At 42.7% G+C, this 22719-nt stretch overlaps 1 protein-coding gene and 1 pseudogene across 31 annotated transcripts in view; both read left to right on the forward strand.

The window, feature by feature from the left end:
- DOCK9 (dedicator of cytokinesis 9) overlaps window positions 1–22719 on the forward strand; it is a 294205-nt gene that overhangs the window by 124574 nt on the left and 146912 nt on the right. For all 31 annotated transcript variants that reach the window (XM_074387504.1, XM_074387512.1, XM_074387508.1 and 28 more), the window contains exon 2: window positions 4000–4116. In XM_074387504.1, coding sequence (XP_074243605.1) covers window positions 4000–4116 — 117 coding nt within the window. The remainder of the gene's footprint in view (window positions 1–3999; window positions 4117–22719) is intronic.
- On the forward strand, window positions 4125–21609 carry LOC141581594 (large ribosomal subunit protein uL30-like 1 pseudogene; annotated as a pseudogene).

Here is a 22719-nt window from a genome sequence, read left to right on the forward strand (position 1 = left end):
GTATTGCTGAGCACACATTGTTCAAAGGGCAGCCCAGTATGGGAGAAGAAAGAGTTCTGTTTGACAGAAGACTGCATCCTGTCTCAGTCCAGTCCTGCTGGGTACATGGTGGGACACTTGAAATAATTAGCTCAACTTGGGATGCTCAGTTTCCAGCCTCAGTTGTTGAGTGGTAATTGTGATCAGTGAAAACACCTTGAAAGTTATACTTTGTCACACAAAAGCAAGTTGGTAGCCACAACATTGCATCCTTTCATTAGATACCTCCGAGATACACCTTTGGGAGAAAACGAAAGTTCATCTAATTAACTAAAGTATTATTTGGTGCCCTAAATACATTAAACTGACCCATGAATATTTTTATTACCCAATCTTTTAAGTAACCCAAGTTTAGTTAAATAGGTGTGAAAAAAAATTGTTAAATACGTTGAGTTGTAAACATGTTGTCTGTATCATGTATGTCCAGAGACAGGAAACCCATCAGTAATTGAACATGGAAAATTAAAGAATTGCTAAACTGGTGGCCAGTAATCCCAGCACTTTGGGAGGCCAAGGCGGGTGGATCGTGACGTCAGGAGATTGAGACCATTCCGGCCAATATGGTGAAACCTTGTCTCTACTAAAATTACAAAAATTATCCAGACGCAGTGGCACATGCCTGTAATCCCAACTACTCAGGAGGCTGAGGCAGGAGAATTGCTTGAACCAGGGAGTCGGAGGTTGCAGTGGCCGAGATCATACCACTGCGCTTCAGACTGGTGACAGAGTGAGATTCTGTCTCAAAATAAATAAATAAATAAATAAATAAATAAATAAATAAATTTACTAAATTGGTAAATTGGCAAAAGGGGATTAACTCTACTGGGGGATAAAGATAACTCTAAAGCAGGCTGTGCCCTCGGGCCAAATCTGGCTGCTGCCTGTTTTTACAAACAAAAGTTTTATTGTAACACTGCCATGGCCCTGTGTTTACTTATTGTCTGTGGCTGCTTTTGTGCCGCAGTGGCAGAGTTTACCAGTTGTGACAGAAACTGTAAGACTGGCAAAGTCCTTTGCAGACTCCTGCTCTAAGAATACAAGAATAGTAAATGCCGGAACAGAGACAGATCCCCAAGGAAGGAACAAACTAGGAAGAGCCTCTTAACCCCAACCCAAGGCAGAGATTCCAGCCTAGCTGGAGAGTGTGACTGTGGCCCAGGGATGGTGGCTGGTGGCCAAGGTTGCTGAGGTGCTGTGGGCTGGAGCTGGTGGGCAGGGAGCAACCCACTGGGGGAAGCTGCCGAAGGGGTGGCAGCACGGCTCCTTAGACAGCTGCCCGCAGGGGTGCCAGTGCAGCTTCCTGGAGGGCGTGCCCTTGGGTCTCTCCCAGAAAGCCTTCTGGCTGCCCTCCTGTAGGAACAAAGCCAAAAAATAAAAAAAAAAAAAACCCAAACCCAATAGCACTGGCACTTAGGAACAGCCCATTCTCAGCAGTGTCCCTCCACGCCCCTCCCTGTCCAGGGCTCATAATGTACCTCCGCCTTCTGACAGTCTGAAGAATCCTGGGCCTTACCTGGAAGGAGTAGGGCCGAGGGCCCTGTGTGAAGGGGGCTGCACCCGGCTGAGGTTTCAGCTCTGCCCAGCCTTGGGCTGTCATGAAAGAGTCCCCTGGCCTGTGGTTATGGGGCAGCCACCAAATAAGCCAGGGAGAACATGGTGTCTACCCCAGTCTGCAATATTGGTCCATCTGACCTCTTTGTAATGGAATTTTAGAAAGCTATGTGCATATTTGGGTTTTATTAGGAACATGGTTATGGTTCCTAAGGAAAATATTATTAATCACGACATCCATTCATTTGGCCAACAAGCATTTATTGACTGGTTACTCTATGCAGTGTGACAAACAAAGGAGTGAATCTTTTTTTAATTAAAATATTTTGAAAACTATTTTCTGTGGGAATTCTTATTTAGAAAATACTTTGTATAAAGTTTTTTTTTTTGCCTTTTTTGAATGTAAAAACAGTTTACTGTTACCAACATTTCACGATACAGTTTTAATCTTTTGATTTTGCATGTCTTTAGTCTGTCCACGTAGCATATATTTTACTTAATTATAATAATTGCGTACTTGTTTGGGCATTGCATTTTTTCCTTAGCATGTCAAAACATCTTTGCAGAGTCTTATTTAATCAAGTAATTGGAGTTAAATATGAGCATGTGTATGTCAAATAAGTAAAGCAAGTGGACTGCTACTTCAGACAACTCCAGAATCTCAGAATCTCGGTAGTAGGTGTTTGAGTTCTTGCTCCTGGGCATTTCAGTGCCTGTTTTAAGCAGACCGTCTTCGGCAAGGGGATTCAGGACCCAGGCTCTTTCCATCTGAGACTCCATCCTTTCCTCGGGCCGCACAGTCCAGTGTTGGATCCTGTGTGTGTGTTTGCAGAGGAAAGGGGGTGGGGGGGGCGTGTGAAAGGCTTTTGTGGGCCAGATAAGGCAGCGGCCACATCTTTTCCACTTGAATGCAGTTGGTTAGAAGACAGTCACAAGTCCGCACCAAGCCACGAGGAGGCTGGGAAATGTGGTCCACCTGTACTGGGAAGCAGACAGGTTTTGGAAACAAATAACAAGCCTCAGGCACAATTGCCAATTTAGATGCCACATGCAAGATAGCTTTAATATACTTCTTATATATAAATTGTCATTTTAATATATGAAACATTTGAGATTATATCAGATGATGATTAATAGTTTCAAAAATAATCTTATAGTAACTATTGATGTAATAGACTTAATTATTTCTTTTCTTTTTTTTTTTTTTTGAGACAAAGTCTCGCTCTGTCAACCTGGCTGGAGTACAGTGGCGTGATCTTGGCTTACTGCAACTCCTACCTCCCAGGTTCAAGCAATTCTCGTGCCTCAATCTCCCTAGTGGTGGGGATTACAAACGTGCACTACCATGCCTGGCCAATTTTTGTACTTTTTGTAGTGACAGGGTTTCACCATGTTGTCCAGGCTGGTCTCTTTAACTCCTACCCTTGGGTGATCTGCCCACCTTGGCCTCCCAAAGTGCTGAGATTATGGGCGTGAGCCACCGTGCCTGGCCTGGACTTAGTTACTTCTGATAACATCTTCTATATGCCTACATTGGCATTTAGCATACTGTAGTATAGTTAGTTGAATACGTATCTTTATGCCTAGCCTAGCCCAGTCAATGCCTCACATGTGGAAAATGAGCCATAAACAAGGTGACAGTGACTGATGCTAGATAAAGAGATTGTAACCAAGAGGTCTAACTTTGGAAATAGCTAGAAAGGGCATATTCTCTTTTTCCCTGCTTGCTCGTTACCTCTTTCTCCTGCTCAGTGCATGCTACGGATGGACATCTCCATCCCCTAGGATTCACCCATGAGCCCTGGTTTAAGTAGTACCTGTCTCCCCCCACCACACCCGGCTCCAACCCCTCTGCTTGCCTTGGTTTGGGTTTAGCTCATTATCTTTCTACCTTTAGGTATTGCATATTAAGTATAAATATCCGGGGACAGGCAAGGAGATTTTGAGACTCAGAGAAGGGTTTCTTGGAGCTTTATCTGAAATAATGGTGGATACATTTAGGCCCTGAGCCAAGAAGGGATGGTATCATGGCTGGGGCCATTCTGGGCATCTGGCCTTGACTGCCATGCCATGGCTGGACCCCTAATCAGGGCAGCTCTGGCAGACTTAAGGCTTGGAAGGGGACATATTTAGTGAGGGATGACCCAAGAAATGACTGGAAGCTCCACTAGAATACAGACTTTCCCTTTGTGCTTAAATAAGTGAACAAGCTTCACTCTGTGTAGCAGGACACCATCCAGCATTTTTTGTCCCTTTGGAAACAACTCTTATTTCTATTTCTTTCTGATAGCAAAGCTAGCATACTCTATTGTAGAAAATACAATACAAAGAGTAGAATTTATTAAGTTCTTTATCTTAAGAAATGGCATTTGTTTATGAGAATGTCTTGTTTATCTTTTCCCCTTCCAGGCAAAGCCAAAGCTAATTGAGCCACTCGACTATGAAAATGTCATTGTCCAGAAGAAGACTCAGATCCTGAATGACTGTTTACGGGAGATGCTGCTCTTCCCTTATGATGACTTTCAGGTAAGTAACATTGCTTCTGTCCATAGAACCATGTGTTTGATCTTGACAAATAGCATTTTTCTATGTATTGATTAATTGTTTGGTTAGTTAATTATTATTATTATTATTTTGAGACACAGACTCTCTCTGTCACCCAGGCTTGAGTGTAGTAGAGCCATCTCAGCTCACTGCAACCTCCGCCTCCTGGGTTGAAGCGATTCTCCTGCTTCAGCCTTCCAAGTAGCTGGGATTACAGGCGTGCGCCACCACGCCCAGCTAATTTTTGTGTTTTTAGTAGAGACAGGGTTTTGCCAGGCTGGCCAGGCTTGTCCTGAACTCCTGGCCTTAACTTATTGGTCTGCTTCAGCCTTCCAAAGTGCTGGGATTACAGGCGTAAGCCACTGTGCCTGGCCTAATTATGATTTAAAAGATGAAAATAAAATGTTATTTAAGAGAGAAAAGTTATTTTATATTCTTCCAATGAATTGATAATTTTTAATGGTATTATTTTTACATATTATATGTATGCAAAAATGTACATGTGTGTATTTGTGTGTGTGTGTGTGTGTGTGTGTGTGTGTGTGTGTCTTGAATAAAAGTGCTATACTCGGCCGGATGCAGTGGCTCAAGCCTATAATCCCAGCACTTTGGGAGGCCGAGGTCAAGAGATCGAGACCATCCTGGTCAACATAGTGAAACACTGTCTCTACTAAAAATACAAAAAATTAGCTGGGCATGGTGGCGCGTGCCTGTAATCCCAGCTACTCAGGAGGCTGAGACAGGAGAATTGCCTGAACCCAGGAAGCGGAGGTTGCGGTGAGCAGAGATCGCGCCATTGCACTCCAGCCTGGGTAACAAGAGCGAAACTCCGTCTCAAAAAAAAAAAAAAAAAAAAGTGTTATACTCTGTCCGGGCTGATTTAGTGGGCACAAGTGCTTCTGTGTCTTATGAGACTTGATTTGATTTAGATTTTTTGGCCAAGTACCTTAGAATCTTAACAATGGGCTTTGCTGGGGAGCAGTGGAAGATTTTGTCCTGCAGTTTTTAGGATGGTACTTTGGGAGCCTGCCTTCAGAGGTCCTGCACTGTGTGTGAGCTCCCAGCAAAGGGTCGAAGGTTAGCCAGGAATGTCCTGAAGTTTACCTTCCTGAAGTTACCTCTAGTGTAATGTGGGTGCTATTCCTTGGAAGAAATGTGGAAGACTCAAAACAGCTCCTGCTGTGAGCTGCTTTTTCAGGCTGTGGCCTGTGGTTAAGAGACTAACAAGAAGCTGTGAGGCTGTTGAGGAGTGAGAATGACATTCTTCCTTCGGGAAACCCAGTGGAGTTAAATGCTTTGCAGCGAGTCACCTTGGTCCATTTGGAGGTTCTGGTTACTTTCCTTGCTCTCCTGAGACCTCATCCTGGCGCTTCTTTCTTCTCCCCTTCGATGCTCTTAGGCTCGTAATTGGACGATTCTCTACTTGATGCTGTTACCATTTAACCCTGTCTTTTGTGAATCGAGCTGTCTTATCTTTTTTTAAACTTAATTGATTCTTTCTTGTTTGATTCAAAAAGTGTTATATCCATGTACAAAAAGATAAAGGAAAGGGAAATATTGAAATAATTGACATGAAAAGCCTCCCCACACTTTCTTTCTAATCCCACCCAGAGAACGTAACCTATTCTATACAGCTCTGTGAATACTTCATTGTCTTTAGAAACTTACATGTTAACAGCAATTGTTAACTTATGATCCTTGAAGTTTTTTTCCCACCAGATTTAAGCGACTCCAGCTTACAACAGAGGTGAGAATTTTCACAAATGTTCACTCTAACTTGTTAGAGATACAAGGGCCCCCAAATGATGATTTTTTAGCTCTTTCCCTGCAGAAAAGAATGCCCATGGGAATGAAATCACCATTGTGTGGTGCTGCTGCCAAACTAACTGGTAAATGGGTTCAGGTCATGACAAAAAATACCATGCTTTGCATACTTCATTACATGACTAAACTGCACAGGAAAAGACAAATTAAGTGGGAACCTCTGAATGATGCCTTTTGCCTGTGATTTGGCAACAACTGAAAAGCAAAATCAAATGATTATAAAGTATACTCCATGTTGACAAGATTTTCCTGTAGTGTTGTCTGAGGAAGCTAAAGGTTATCTCAAGTTTCTCTGAATAGGAAGTATATATTCTTCTTGGTATTAATTAGAGTAACAGCTTTTTTGAATTTGCAGCCTGGAATGCAAACTTTTATTTGTATGACTGAGATAAAAATTGCTTAAGAAACAAACCAAAGGCTGGGCGTGGTGGCTCACGCCTGTGATCCCAGCACTTTGGGAGGCTGAGGTGGGTGGATCACCTGAGGTCAGGAGTTCAAGGCCAGCCTGACCAACATGGAGAAACCCCGTCTTTACTAAAAATACAAAATTAGCTGAGTGTGGTAGCACACGCCTGTAATGCCAGCTACTCAGGAGGCTGAGGTAGAAGAATCACTTGAACTGGGAGGTGGAGGTTGCTGTGAGCCGAGATTACGCCATTGCACTCCAGCCTGGGGAACAAGAGTGAAACTCCATCTCAAAAAAAAAAAAAAGAAACAAACAAATCAAAGAAACAAGATACAGGTAGTTGAGTATCATCTTTATCCCAGGGGAACAGGATACCTGGATGTTTAAGCAGTTGCAGAAGCAGACAGTTTAAACTTTGAGAAAACTTCTGTGTCCTCTTTGCCTGTGACTACTCTGGTGGTACCAGGCACAAATATTCTAGGAAAGACAAAGAAGTCACTAGCATTTTGTTGATGAGCAAATATTAGTTTCTATTTGGGGGGAAGTTTTCCTAGAGATTTAGGAGCTTGAATTTGGGCTTTGATCTTCATCACAGGAATTGTGATGGGCCCCAGTGAAGTTTGAGTACAATTACTTGTTTTCTTACAGACTCCCACTTTCTCATCAGGTAAGGCCATGTACTCTGTGCTTTCTTGCTAAATTGTCTTGGTGATGTTATTAACTGTCTAGTTAGCTGGATGAGTGAACGGTCTTAGTGCCACATATTCCTTCTCTCTATCTCTGTTTTCTTAGGCTGAATTAGAGCAGAATTATTGTTAGTAGCGACAGAGGGAACAAATTAGATCAGGGAAAGTGTTTTATTTCATATGGAAAAGTAATACCAAGTTGGTTAGGAAACGGCAGCGGCAAAATACATGCTGAGGGGTGATTTTCTGCACTTAAATAATTAAGCAATGTAAGTTAACTATTAAAATAATAGAACTTGGTGTAAATTTCTGCCAAATATGTTTGACATGATAATTTACTGAAACATAAGCATGGATAGTGGTGATGCTTGTGTACATTTTTTTGGTAGGGCACATGTTGATTTTGAGCCTTTAATGGTCAGATCCTGAAGGCATCTTCATGTTCTCTAAAAATGAGTTATGTGAAGAAAAGATTTGTGGGTTGCATGTCGTTACCCAAAGATGAGAGAAGAGTATTTACTACAACAACAGAGTAGGCTTTACTCTGAAGTAAATGTGGATTTTTAAAAATCAAAAGAATAGTTCTCAGCCATCAGAATATTGATGAAGTAGGCTGGGCGTGGTGGCTCATGCCTGTAATCCCTGCACTTTGGGAGGCTGAGGCGGGTGGATCATCTGAAGTCAGGAGTTCGAGACCAGCCTGACCAACATGGCAAAACCCCATCTCTACTAAAAATACAAAAATTAGCCAGTTATGATGGTGGGTGCCTATAATCTCAGCTACTTGGAGGCTGAGGCAAGAGAATCACTTGAACTTGGGAGGTGGAGGTTGCAGTGAGCCAAGATTGCGCCATTGCACTCCACCCTGGGCGACAAGAACAAAACTCCATAAAAAAAATATTGATGAAGTAAAGTACATGTGATCTCCCATGGCCAGGGACACAAATGGCACAGGACCTGCAGCTGTAGCTAGCTGATGGCCCTTCTTTTTGCAGAGTCAGACCCTGTTGTTGGGGATCTCTGCCATCTCTGCCTTGGTTTCACGGTTTTTCTTGCCACCAACATCTTCTCTTCTAGGTATTTCCTACCCTTTTGAGACCCAAATCCCATATTGTCTGAAGCTATTTAAGTCCACAGAGACGTTTTCCCCACTCTCTCAGTTCCTCTCCTACTGCCTGTCCGCACTGTGTACATGGACACTTGAGTGTGTGGTCTTGGCCCTTCAGGGTCTGCTTCTTAGGCTTCTTGTGTGCAGGTGTCCTCCTGTGCTGTGGTCCTGAGGAGGGCTGGCTTTGAGCCTCTGTCCTCCCACCCACCTCCACATGCACAAAGTCCCTGCCTTGCTAGGTGCTGGGGTTGGAGACCCATTGCTTACCTTAATAATTAGTAAAGTTTTTATGAGCATTAGGTTGTTTTTCTTTAATTCATCAAGTAAATACTAATACTATTTGGAACATGTGGCAGTCCCAGTGACTAAAAATGTTTGCAGGATCAATGATTTGGTTTGGCCATAGTAGGTAATTTCTAACATTAAAAAATGTGGGTAAAACAGGGACTGGAGAGGAGTATTTTATTCTAGTGATTAATAAACCTTTATTGTTCTTACTGTTTTATGGTCTTACTCAGTTTATTTGGCATAAATCTGAGAACTTACTTGTTCCATGAAAAAAGTTAGAGGTAAACTTTAACAAGCAGTTAGACAGAGGTAATGACCTTTAGATTAAAGTCGCTTAAGACATGCTGAGCCTCTGTTTAACTGAAAGTCAAGCCCCGGACACCTGTCTTTTCCATCAGAGACGTGGGATTTGGGTGGCAGCTGACTATTGATTTCCAATCATGATTCTTCTTCAAGAGGAAGCCTTTTTACCAGATGGTCCTGTTGGTGGTGACATTGTTGCCCTGTGATTAACCCACTGAATCTTCATCTGGCTTTTAAGCTCCTTGGATCCTGACTTGTTACACAGCTTCTTAATGCTTGTGCAACTCTGTAAAGTGATAGAATATGAGAAAGGGAGTGAGTACTAAGAAAAAATGTTGGGAGACAATTTATGCTACCATTCATATTTCATAAAAATTAGACTTTGGTGCCTGGTGTAAACAAACAGGATAGAGCTTGTATGGAAGAATAGAAGGAGCATGTTGGGCCGGGTTCATTGGCTCACATCTGTAACCCCAGCAGTTGAGTGACCAATGCAGGGGGATCACTGGAGCCTAGGAGTTTGAGACCAGCTTAGACAACACAACAAGACCTCATCTCTACAAAAAATAATAATAAAAAAAATTAGTTACTAGAAAGATGGCAGAGCAAGAGCAAAGAAAAATCCCTTTGGTTCCAGAAAATCTGAAAAAGAGGAAGACTTCTCAAGCCCTCAAAGCCACTCAGGTGAATCAGGCCATTTTGGCAAAAAAGGAGCAGAAGAAAGGAAAAGGGCTCAGGTTTAAGCGACTAGAATCATTCCTGCATGATTAGCGGCGGCAGAAATGTGACCAGGTGTGTCTCAGACGACTAGAAGTGGAACCTGATGCCTTGGAATTGCCAGATAAACATTCCCTGGCCTTTGTTGTGCACAGACAAGGAATTGATGGTGTGATTTTCCTGGTGCCAAGTACCATTGCAAGACTTCACCTAAAGAAAATTTTCAGTGATATCTTTGTAGAAATCACCCCCAAGAGCCTAAAAATGCTGCTTATAGTAGAACCTTATGTGACCTGGGGATTTCGAAATCTGAAGTCTGTCGGGAACTCATTTTGAAATGTGGACAAGCCAAGGTCAAGAATGAGACCATCCCTCTGACAGACAACACAGCGATTGAGGAGCACCTGGGGCAGTGGGTGTCATTTGCCTGGAAGGCCTCATTCATGAAGTTGCCTTCCCGATAAAGCATTTCCTGGAGATCTCATGGTTCTTGCACCCTTTCCATCTCTCGATGGCCCATCATACTACCAAGAATAGAGTGGGCTTCCTCAAGGAGATGTGCTCACCTGGCTGTTGGGGTGAACGTATCGATCAGCTCATCCACCAGCTGAACCAGACCCAAAATAGCTGAAAACACAGTGTAGTAGAAGCGTGTGTTCTGCGCTTCTTTGGAATTATTATCATGTATCTTCAGAGAAGATAATAATCTTCTGCTTTGTCTTCAAAAACCAGAAAGGAAGTGTCAAAGAAAAGATGGTAGGTTACGTTCATGGCAGGCACCTCTCATCACAGTTCAGTTCCAAGGAAAACTTCCAGTGTTTTCTACATTGGCTGCCACCTTGCCTGAAATCAGCATCTGCCATGGAGGAATGGAGGAGGGACTTCTGCTTAGTTGCATCTTCTGTCTTGGGGTTTAATATTGTGAACGAGTAACTCAAGCTTGTGTTACAAGCCTCCCTAAGACTCCTGTAGCAGTGGACCAAGCCCAGGGGCATAATTGAATCTGGAGGTTCCTGGGGCCTTGTTTTGAAGACTTGAAATAGAAGAAAGGCACAAAAATAAATATTTAGTTGTCTCTGAAAAAAAAAAATTAGCATGATGGTGCACACCTGTGGTCCCAGCTACTCAGGAGGCTGAGGTGGGAGGATCACTTGAGCCCAACAGGTTGAGGCTGCAGTGAGCCATGATTGTGCTGCTGCAGTCCGGCCTGGGTGACAGAGTGAGACACTGTCTCAAAAGCATGTTGTATCCCACTTTTGGATATATGCCTCAAAGACTTGGAAGCAGGGACTCAAAGAGAGATTTGTTCACCCCTGTCGAGAGCAGCATTATTTACAATACTCAAAAGGTGAAAGAAACCTAAGTGTCCATCAAGGGATAAATGGAGAAACAAAATGTGGTATTTATATAAAATGAAATATCATTCAGCCTGAAATGGGAAGAAACTCCTGTCTCATGTTACAATATGGATGGACCCTGACGGAGTTATGCTCAGTGGATAAGCCAGTTACAGAAGGACAAATACCGTTCAGTTCCACATATGAGGTCCCTAAAGTTATCAAATTCAGAGAGGCAGAAAGTCAAATGGTGGTTACTAGGGATGGAGGTGGGGAGCAATGGGGAGTTACTGTTCAGTGGGAACAGAGATGCAGTTGGAAAGATGAAGAGTTTTGGAGATGGATGGTGGTGATGTCGAAAAATGAGAATGTACTTAATGCCACTGAACTATGCACTTGAAAATGGTTAAGATGGTATATTTTATGTTGTCTGTATTTTCTGTATTTGAAAATAACAATTTTTTAAAAACATAGGATTTCATTTTAGGATTTCTGTGCTATGTTTATGGGTAGGAGACTGTTGTCATCCTTAGAACTGTTTGCAAAGTCAGATTGAGGAGTGAGTTCTTAGGTGCTTTTCCCACTGATACTCATGGTGTATTACCAACATAAATGTCTTAGCAAGAGAACTGAAAAGGAAGGATAGGAGTGCGGGCCAAAGATTATTCAGAATTGACAATCCTAGAAATTTTACTTTTTGGAAATGTTTGAATATAGGAGAATCGTAGAGTGTTCTCAGCATTGTATAGAAAAATGTGGTTACTCCATTTCCCTTTCAATAACATCCTGAGTTTTATTTTTCCTCTGGTTCTTTTCCTCTTCTACTTACATGAGACTGATAATGATCTACAAACCACTGACCTGGAGAGGAAGCCATGCCTGCTGTTTACAAAGGCCTGGAAGTCACTGATCTCATTTCCCATCTGTCCTTTTAAAAAGAAAAAAGTTTATTTTCACAGTGTTTTGTCCTCACTTTTTTATATACAGTCCCCAGCCCCCCCAAAAAAACCCTCAATACTTTCATTTTGGCTTTTTAATGAAAAGTGAGTCAGAATTCAATGGCCAACAGTGTAAGTTTCCATGAACATTGTGGTTTCTGGGATATTAGTTCATGTCTAGTCTTAGACCTAACTGAAAAACTGGATAAGTAATATTTCTGGGCCAGACACGGTAGCTCATGCCTGTAATCTCAGCACTTTGAGAGGCTGAGGTGGGCAGATCACCTGAGGTTCAGGAGTTCGAGACCAGCCTGGCCAACATGGTGAAACCCTGTGTCTGCCAAAAATAGAAAAATTAGCTGGACATGGTGGCAGGTGCCTGTAATTCCAGCTACTCGGGAGGGTGAGGCAGGAGAATGTCTTGAACCCAGGAGGTGGAGGTTGCAGTGCACCGTGCCACTGCACACCAGCCTGGGCAACAAGAGCAAAACTTCGTCTCAAAAAAAAAAGGAGATTCTGAATAGACATTACCAGACCTTCAAGATATAAGAATTTTAATTCTAGTTCAAATAATGCCTTTTTTTTTTTAACCAGAAATAGTGATCAATGGTGTTTTGTTTGTTTGTTTGTTTGTTTGTTTGTTTGTTTGTTTGTTTTTTAATTATCACATAGTCCTTAAAAAGAAAAGCTTACTTTTCAGGTAGCACTGATCAGTTGAGCTGAAGGGTATTATATTTATTTAACTTATGTTTATTCTTAAATGACTTGCGAAAGGACTCAGCTTTGTGAGGTACTGGGAACCATAAGATAAGCTAGGATCCCTGCTTTCAAAATGCTCAAAACCTAGGTGAGGAGATAAAGGTTTGTCTTAATATTAATAAGCAGAAGACTGGGACCATTGTCATGACATAAATCTAGTCTCATGGGAGTCTATTATGGAAATACTGTTTAAGAGCTTAGTGGAACACCCAGCTGCTGGCAGCTCTTGAAGTGGCTGGAAATGAGAGAAGTTGTGGTTAGAAAGGAAGATCAGGACTCACCCACAGAAAAGTGAGACAGGCATGAAAGGAGCTGAGAACATGACGGACCGAAGTCTGGGCTAATGCCTTCACTTAGGAAAAAGCAGGGGAAGCAGAGACGAAAGTTAGGATAAGAACCAGGAAATGGAGAAGAGTTTCATTCTCTGGAGGCAGAGAGGGCAGACACACTCTCCATGACTGGGGAGGCCTGAGAAAGGGTAGTGGAGTTGGTGACTGGGCAGCGGTAAAGAAGTGAGTGGGGAGACACAGGTTAGAGTAAGCTGGAAACAGAAAGAAGGAATCAGAGTGGCTCAGAACAGTGACCAGGTCTGCAGGAGGTTTTACCAGGATTGGGAAAATGCAGGAATGAGCTGAGAAGGATGAAACCCAGGCATGGAGAAAAGATTAAAGAGAGAAGATAATATGGTCTGAGTTGTGAAGCAGGGCTCTTTATGTGGTCTCTGGGGAGGGAACTAAGGGTCTTTGGGGGAGGAGTTAAGGAGGGAGAAATACCACCAGCTCCAAAAGAAAGGAGAGGATTGTGTATTGAGAAGCCACGGCAGATTGTGCTGAGGGAGCTAACATCAGGCTGGCCCAGAGCAGGGGCAGCTTGGGTGAATAACGATTTGGAAAGCAGGCCATGGGGAGTGGCAGCGGGGGCAGCAAGTGTCATCAGCCTGTTCTCCCCCTGCTGGAACCATCGCCACAGCCGTCTGTCTCTCTTGTCTAGATTAATTCCAGAGACTCCTCTCAAGTCTTCTGGGTTCTCTCCTTACCCTCTTTCAATCGGTCCTAACAGTGTAGCCAGATAAATTGTTTAAAAAGTGAGTCAGAGGATATCATTTCTGTGTTCAGAATCCCCCAGCAAAAGCCTTATGGTGACCCAAGGGTCCCTGTGATCTTGTTTCCCACTTACTCCCAGGCTTTCTCCTAGCTCGCCTCTCCAGCCATACTGGCCTCCTTGGGTTCCTGTCTCCTCCACAGGCAGGCTTCTGGCTTGGGACCTGTCCTCTCCCTGGAAATTCTTTTATTTTAAAATTGTATATATATATACACACACACACACATATATACATATATTTTATTGCACTTTAGGTTCTCGGGTACATGTGTGGAACATGCAGGATTGTTGCATAGGTACATACATGGCAATGTGGTTTGCTGCCTCCACCCCCCAGTCACCTACATCTGGCATTTCTCCCCATGTTATTCCTCCCCAACCTCCCTACCCTCCACTGTCCCTCTCCTAGTCCCCCGCAACAGACCCCAGTGTGTGATGCTCCCCTCCCTGTGTCCATGTGTTCTCATTGTTCAACACCCGTCTATGAGTGAGAACATGCAGTGTTTGATTTTCTGTTCTCGTGTCAGTTTGTTAAGAATGATGGTTTCTAGATTCATCCAGGTCCCTACAAAGAACACAAACTCATCATTTTTTATGGCTGCATAGTATTCCATGGTGTATATGTGCCACATTTTCCTTGTCCAGTCTATCGTCGATGGGCATTTGAGTTGGTTCCAGGTCTTTGCTATTGTAAACAGTGCCACAGTGAACATACGTTTGCATGTGTCTTTATAATAGAATGATTTATAATCCTTTGGATATATACCCAGTAAGGGGATTGCTGGGTCAAATGAAATTTCTATTTCTAGGTCCTTAAGGAATTGCCACACTGTCTTCCACATTGGTTGAAGTACTTTACACTCCCACCAACAGTGTAAAAGTGTTCCTATTTCTCCACATCCTCTCCAGCATCTGTTGTCTCCCGATTTTTTAATGATCACCATTCTAACTGGTGTGAGATGGTATCTCAATGTGGTTTTGATTTGCGTTTCTTTAATGACCAGCGATGATGAGCATTTTTTCATATGTTTGTTGGCCTCATATATGTCTTCTTTTGAAAAGTGTTCATGTCCTTCGCCCACTTTTGAATGGGTTTGTTTTTTTCTTGTAAATCTGTTTTAGTTCTATGTAGATTCTAGATATTAGCCCTTTGTCAGATGGGTAGATTGCAAAATTTTTTTCCCATTCTGTTGGTTGCTGGTTCACTCTAATGATTTTCTTTTGCTGTACAGAAGCTCTAGAGTTTAATTAGATCCCATTTGTCTATTTTGGCTTTTGTTGCCAATGCTTTTGGTGTTTTAGCCATGAAGTCCTCGCCTATGCCCATGTCCTGAATGGTTTTGCCTAGGTTTTCTTCTAGGGATTTTATGGTGTTAGGTCTGATGTTTAAGTCTTTAATCCATCTGGAGTTAATTTTAGTGTAAGGTGTCAGGAAGGGGTCCAGTTCCTGCTTTCTGCACATGGCTAGCCAGTTTTCCCAACACCATTTATTAAACAGGGAATCCTTTCCCCATTGCTTGTTTTTGTCAGGTTTGTCAAAGATCAGATGGCTGTAGATGTGTGGCATTGCCTCCGAGGCCTCTGTTCTATTCCATTGGTCTATATATCTGTTTTGGTACCAGTACCATGCTGTTTTGATTACTGTAGCCCTGTAGTATAGCTGGAAATTCTTTACCTGGCTATTACTTGTCCCTTGCAAACCTTTTTCCAAATCTGACCTTTGCAGTGAGGTTATTGCTGACTGCTACACCTCCACCTCCCTTGGCCTTGCTGGTCCTCTCTACCTTGCTCTGATTTCTTTTTTTCTCTCCCTGTCTCTTAGCAGCTTCTCACACTGGTATATGTTCTTGCTTTTTCTGTAAATGCCAGGAGGCAGGGATCTTAGTTTTTAAGCAGATAGAACAAGTGGTAGATATTCAATAAATATTTGTAGAATTAAACAAATGAATAATCAACCAAGGCGGGGAGGTCTTCCTACTTATGATTTCAGTGAAAACAATTAGCCTTGTTGGAAACGTCAGTCAGCTGGGAACAGAGTAGAGAAAACAAAAGATGGATGGCCGTGATGGTGGCAGGATGTAGGTGAGAGTGAATGACCTGAGGTCCTAAAATGTGCTCCCAGGGAGTCGAGGCTGGAGAGTCTTTGGAGGTGGATCCTGAACTGGGAAAAGAAAATACTAGAGGGCCCAGAGGATGAAGCAAAAATACTTGGTGTAGGGTAGTTGGAGGGATACCAGAGCACCCTCAGGGAAGGGATATGTCAGTGTCTGAGAGCTCACTGAGGGAAGGTGTGCTAACAACATGGACCATGGCAGAGTGACTTCGAGCGTGGAGAATCAGCATGTAACAAAGCATTAAACCATTGAGCCGAAATTCAGAAAATTGTAGATGTACATTCAGCCCAACTACCAGGCGTACTAAAATGTCAATCAGATATAAAATCAAAATGAAATAGCAAGATAAGAGTAGAGCTCTTCAAGGGGCTATTTTGAGCATTTAAGCTTGAGGTGGATTCCCAGGCCTCTGGAAGATGTATGCTACAAGCTTCCTTATTAGAAATATTGTAAAAAAAGAAAGTGATTTACAGACATTTAGAATCATTGTTTCCTTGACTGATTCATTTGTTCTTTAATTTGTTTAAAATCATCTTACTTAGCTCACCAAACTTCAAGAGTATCAGCATTGGATTGTGCAAATTCAGTGTTATTTTTCCAAACTGAAGGAAGTGTTAAGGATGAAAATTGCTTCTGAAAAACAACTTCTGTGCCTGAGTTCAAATCAGCAACCACAGAAACATATTGGGGAAGCATAATTAACTTTGTATTTGTGCCAGCCTTTCTAAATGAAGGTGGAGGACTTATAGGCTAGGAGGAGGATCTGGCCATGACCCCACTGTCCTTAAGTGAGGTTCAGCCAATTGGCATCTCAAAGGGTTCTCCCGCCCTCCTCACTGTTCCACGGGTGTCCCTCTGCAGCCCCATGCGCTGTTATAGGCAGGGGAGGGTGTGTGGGCAAGTGTCCCCATGTGCCCTGGCATAGGACTCTAGGGGACATGATTGAACATGTTATGTGGGAGCAGGGCATGCATGCAACAGTGTCACGGTGCCCTCAGGAGCTGGAGAACTCAGCGGAACCGTGATGCCTCCTGCTGAAACAACTAGCCTACAAGGTTGGTGTGTTGATTTTTATGTTTACAAAGCATTTCATCATTTTCTTTATTTTTTTTCCTCAGCCTGCTGAGGGTAGTAGTTTTTTTTTTTTTTTTTTTTTTAATATATAGTGGACACTGTGTAACATGATTTTTGTTCCATGCTGTGCTCAAGAAAACTTAGGATCAAGTGGGGAGTTGAGATTAATACATATATAACTAGATGAAAGCGAGCACACATGTATGAAATACCACCTGTATACATCAAGTAAATGTAAGATGTTATTCTCGTATCCTGATTGATGGATATTGATGAACCCAGCAGTCCAACATTGTATGTTTGTGTTCTCCATGTGAGGTCACATTCTTCTTTTCCTTTCTTTCCTTTTAAAATAATATTTAGCAGACTTTTTTTTTTTTTTTTTTTTTTTTTTGATACGGAGTTTCTCTCTTGTTGCCCAGGCTGGAGTGCAATGGCACAATCTGGACTCACCACAACTTCTGTCTCCCAGGTTCAAGTAATTCTGCTGCCTCAGCCTCCCAAGTAGCTGGGATTATAGGCATTGCCACCATACCCAGCTAATTTTTGTATTTTTAGTAGAAATGGGGTTTCCCCATGTTGGTTAGGCTGGTCTTGAACTCCCAACCTCAGGTAATCCACCCATCTCGGCCTCCCAAAGTGCTGGGATTATAGGCGTGAGCCACCACACCTGGCCTGACATTTTAAATATGTCAGAGAAAATGGTAAAATACCGTAATTGGTGGAATTGGATAAACATAGACCATATTTGTAAACCAATGAGGGATAGAAGGCCAGTTTTATCTATGTGATTAGTGTACATGTCTTAGGATATTAAAGATGATCAATAGGCATGGATAGAGGAAGATTTGAACAGAGGATGATATCTTGTCAGGGGTAGCTTAATCAGATGGAAATTTATGAAGGATATGCTGTGACTCTAGCGTTCATCGCCTATCCCTCTTTATTATGATTATTTATAACTATGAAACTGCTTATTATTTTTTCCCTAAATAGAACATAAAGCCTTCATGAGAATAGATAGCTGTAGTTTTTTTTTTTCAAATTGTAAATCATACTTTTTTGAAAATTCATGTTTACATTTGCTAACGTTCCTACTGTAGCATTTTATACATAGTAGGAATTTAATAGGTATTCCACAAATAGGTGGATATGAGATCTTAGAGCATATCTCAAGGTGGCAAATCATGAGCAGAAGAAAAGGAGACACACTATGTTTGCATGCAAAGACAAACACACACAAACCAAGAGTCCTTAAAGGAAATGGAAATCCAGGTTTTGGCCTCAGAATTCTTAGATGTCATTTAACATATTACCTGGCATAAAAATCTTTACAGTTCCTAAAACAGAAAAGAGTCCTGCTAGGTCTGTATCTGCCTTTTCCTACCAGGTTGCCTGGAAGAACCTAGATGATATTGAGTGTCTTCCCACATGGGTTTGAGCAGCCTTGAGTTAGCAACACCCTTAAGTGTGTGCATGAGCTCCAAAGAGGACAGATTCAGTAAGTTCATCAAAGTCCCCTGATGTCAGAAGTCCTTGAGTCAGAGTGCCTTCCTGATCTGCTTAGCATTATTTCTACAAAGCAGACTGTCCACTGTGTTTGAAGTAAGACTCTGGATGGCAGCCCAGGAGCTGAAATGCTGCTCTGACAGGACCAGTGTGACACTGGTCAACTCAGAGAGATTTGAGTGAAATTATCCTTAGTGCATAAGTGACACTTTACACATGGATGATGGGTGGCACATTAGGGAATATGTCTTTCTAAGACAAGTCCTGAAGGAAAGTTCATTGTGTATCGAGATGTATACAGTCATGAGCTGCATAATGACCTTTCAGTCAACAACGGTGGTCTCATCAAATGATAATCCTGTATTTTACCATACCTTTTCTGTGTTTAGATATGTTCAGGTACACACATACTTCCATTGTGTTACATCTCCCTACAGTAGTCAGCACAGTTGCATGATGTGCAGGTTTGTGGCCGAGGAGCAGTAGGCTACACCCTATAGCCTAGATGTGTAGTAGGCTAGACCATCTAGGTTTGCGTAAGTACATTTTATCATGTCTGCACAAGGACGAAGTCACCTACTGATGCATTTCTCAGAATATATCTCCAGCATTATGCAACACATAACTGTGATGGACAAGTTTTAACTTGAAGCATATTCACTGTGCTAGATGTTCACACAAAATAATTATGGTCCTTTTAGCAACTAAAATAGAATTCTAAAGAAAGACAACCAGAGACACAGACAACTGGAAAACAAAAGAAAGTACACTTGTGCCTGCCTCAAGGTTGAATGGAATGCACACGAAAGAGTTGGTAGGTGCTTTAGACAACTAGAGGAAGTGGCAGGACCCAAGATTTAGTCATATGTCCACCGGGTTTTAGCTTAGGTCTGTCTCTTACTACTCTGATCCTTTCAGAAGTGATAAACCTTCCTAAAAGTAACTTACCTAAATCTGTAATTCAGTCATGACATTTTCCCTAAAATTTGGTTCTCACAGATATTTGAGAATCCAAAGAGATAGAACCATCCAGGAGAGCTCTGCACACCCTTGCTGCTGTTCTTCCATTGATGCCAAGTTACTAGGGAGCTTATTACAGCCTCTATTCTCTCCTCTAGGGAATATCATTTTATTTTTGAGGGTGGCTGTTTTTAGTTGAAAAATGATGTGGTGTGGAGCAGGCCGAATCCCTTACTAAATGGAAAGCCAGACATGCCACTTGGTACCCAAGTGACCACAAGGCTACTCCTGGCTTTCTGGGTACCTCTCCTGTCTTCAGTTGTGCAGTAGTACTTAGGAAGTGATTTTAAAATTGCTTCTTTGTAGGACCAAAATAATAGTAATAATTCTTTATACAAATGGCACTTAATTGATAACTTTAGTTATTAAGGGTTCTGAACATTTATGTTATTTAGTTTATTGCATTTTAATAAACAATCATGTGTGCTCTTCCATTTGAGGGATTTGAGAAGGTGGCAGAATGAAATTCATATGACTCCCAAAGGTCTACTGAAATCTGACTTTTTAGGAAGCAGAACATTATTTGGTGACAGGAACTATCTGAAGTCTCACTTGTTGCTGAGACAGTTTCCTTTGGAACCTCATGTGGTCTCACAGCTAAATTGTGCAGTCCCTGTTTTTAAGTCCCCACTTCCTATTTACTCAGCAATATTTATCATGTGCCAGGTGTTCTGCTGGGTATTGGAGAATTAAAGATGAATAACATGGTGAGATTCTCAAGTCTGGGAGGAGACACAGAAGGATCTTTGAGTAATCTCAGCAGAATGGCACGTGTGTCTGATATCAGTCTGAGCAACTTGGTACCAGAGGGGCATGGTGCATGAAGGAATCAGAAATAGTCCATGTTGCTGGGCGGTTGGAGAAGGGCAGAAGCGTCCAGAAAAGTCAGTACGGTTGGTCAGAAAAGGTCTTAGGTCATGCTGAGGAGTTTGGATTTTATTCCGGCGGCAATGAGGCGTCGTTGAAAGGATTTCCGCTGCGGCATGATGCTATCAGATGAGAGATTTAGAAAGACAAATGGCAGCTGTGCAGAGAACAGATAAGAGAGATGATAGAGGGAAGGCAGACATACTGGTTAGGGTGCTGCACTGTGGTTTGTGCATTGCTGTGGGTACCTTGACATCAGGCAGAGTGAAGGGTGGCATTTTTGAAGAACCAGAGAAAGAGATCAGGGACCGTGCAGGTATCAGTGAAGAAGAGCAGTTAGAGAGGCATAGAGATCCCCCCTCCCCACCACCACCACCAAGAAAATGGATTATAGAATTTGTGTTAGGTGAGCTTAGGCTCAAAAAGTCCATGAGAAATGTGTAATTCTCCACTCATATCAAGACTCAGCCCAGCCAGGCACAGTGAGTCACGCCTGTAATCCTAGCACTTTGGGAGGCTGAGGTGGGATGGTCCCTTGAGTTTAGGAAGTCAAGGCCTCAGTGAGCCATGATCACACCACTGCACTCCAGCCTGGGCAGCCGAGCAAGACCCTATCTCTTAAAAAACCACAAAAAGACTCAGCCCTTGTAATGTTTTAAATGTGTTCCTTGGGAATCGGCTTTCATTAAATCCCTTCCAGAAACCTACATGGAATTCCTTCTTCAGCCCCTTTGTCCTATGCATTGCTCATTTTCTTAATTATTAGCCAATTAAACATCGAGGCTCTTTAGGCAATGCTTCCCTAAAAATGGAATTTATCCGACGTTAATAGAACACCGTGGGTTAGCTGCCAAGACATGAACTGTGAGGTAAAATGTGGGAACGCCCTGTGTAAATTTTAGTTTCCAGTCTAGCTTGGTACTGAATCCTCTCAAAAAGCAAGACATTTGCTCCAAAGTAAATGCATCTGCCAGATACTTGGAAAGGTTCCCTCACCTCTGCGCTCAGTAAGTGTCAGCGATGTTCCTAGAGTTGTTGAATAGTAATATCTAATACTGCACTCGATACAAAATATTTTATGTGCAGACCAGTGCAACCAAGTGGGGTTTCAGGCAGATATCAAAGGGACATAATTCTACAGAGATGTGAGGCACCATGCAGTGTGGCTGAGGCCTAGAGACAAAAGGAAGGAGATCTTGTGAGCCATCTCAGGGGGAGTAGTTTGCAGTCAGAGATAACTTTAGAACGTGGATGTGGATGCTAGCCATTTGGCCCAGCTGAGGACAATAAAAATTTAACCTAAGGTGAACTCAGGGAGGGAGATGGGCCAGGCCCAGGGAATGCTCCTGAAGAGCTTCGTCTTGCTCAGACCTCCTGGGCTTTGCTTTTCGGCTGCGTCCAGGTCCCTGTCTCCTGAGCTCTGCGTACCGAGCCCCGCCCCCGCCCCCGCCCCCGGCCCACCGCAAGAGCCGCCCTTCCTTCAGCAGATGCAAGTACTATTTCTCTGACAAATGCATGAAGTCCTCACGTGTTTGAGGGGATAGTTCCACTAAGTAAATGAAAGAAACGCAAAAATAAGCACAAGAAGGGTTACTTTATATTGATTACAAAAAAGAGAGAGAGGATTGATAGCTCCACAGTTTAGCCTAAGGGTAGACTGGAATTGACAGGCTCTGAGGTCTGCTGGGCTTCTCTAACAGGTGGTCACTGTGGACCCTGGGCCTTCTCTCTGACTTTAGGTCATCCTCAGAGAGTAGCCCATCTTAGAGGCAGGACCCCAGGTACCTCAAAATTTTCCTCCATTTCCCTGGGTCTACAGTCCTCTCACAGTTCCCTGCAGAAGAGAAACGTCTTCCCCTCTCCTGACTCAGTGTCTCAGCTGGAGTGCGGTGGTCCCCGCTTTTCCTTGGGTCGGCTCCCAAGGACTGCCCGGGAGGCTGCTGGGTACTCCCCATGTCTTCCTGCCTCAGAGCCTGTGCTCCCTTTTTGGGCTGTCCCTAATGTTTGTTTCTCTGTTGAGGGAGGACACTCCCAGCTCTCTGCTCCTTTGAACAGCCCAGATGTGGAGGCACTTTGTCACCAGTTCCAGCAGCTGGCTCAGGTTACAGCCCACCCACTTCTCTGGGAGGTTGTCTTTAGCTCATTGTTCCTAGGGTCCCAGGGCAAGGGTGGGCCTATTGTTTGTTTTTTAATTAAAATCTTATGAAATACGATGTTTTAAATATCCCATGGATTTGCATACTTCCCACCAGGAATTAAAAGGGCCGTTTTGTTATCGTTTCAGCCCATTGTAAAGTAATTAATAAAAAATCCAGTGCCGTGAGTTGAAAAGGTTAGAAAAATAATAGAAATCTTTTTTAATACTTACTCTTATATTTATTTAAATCTACGTGGTGAATCTTCCCTCCTTTTAACCCAACAATTCTTTCCATAAAGAAAAATAATGGGGGTAATGCAACTGTAATTCAAAGCAAATATGGTATTCATCTTTTTTCTTTTTTCTGGATGCATTTTATGTTTTAGTTTCTTACAAA

This window comes from Saimiri boliviensis, chromosome 16, assembly GCF_048565385.1.
Source record: "Saimiri boliviensis isolate mSaiBol1 chromosome 16, mSaiBol1.pri, whole genome shotgun sequence".
Lineage (NCBI taxonomy): Eukaryota > Metazoa > Chordata > Mammalia > Primates > Cebidae > Saimiri > Saimiri boliviensis.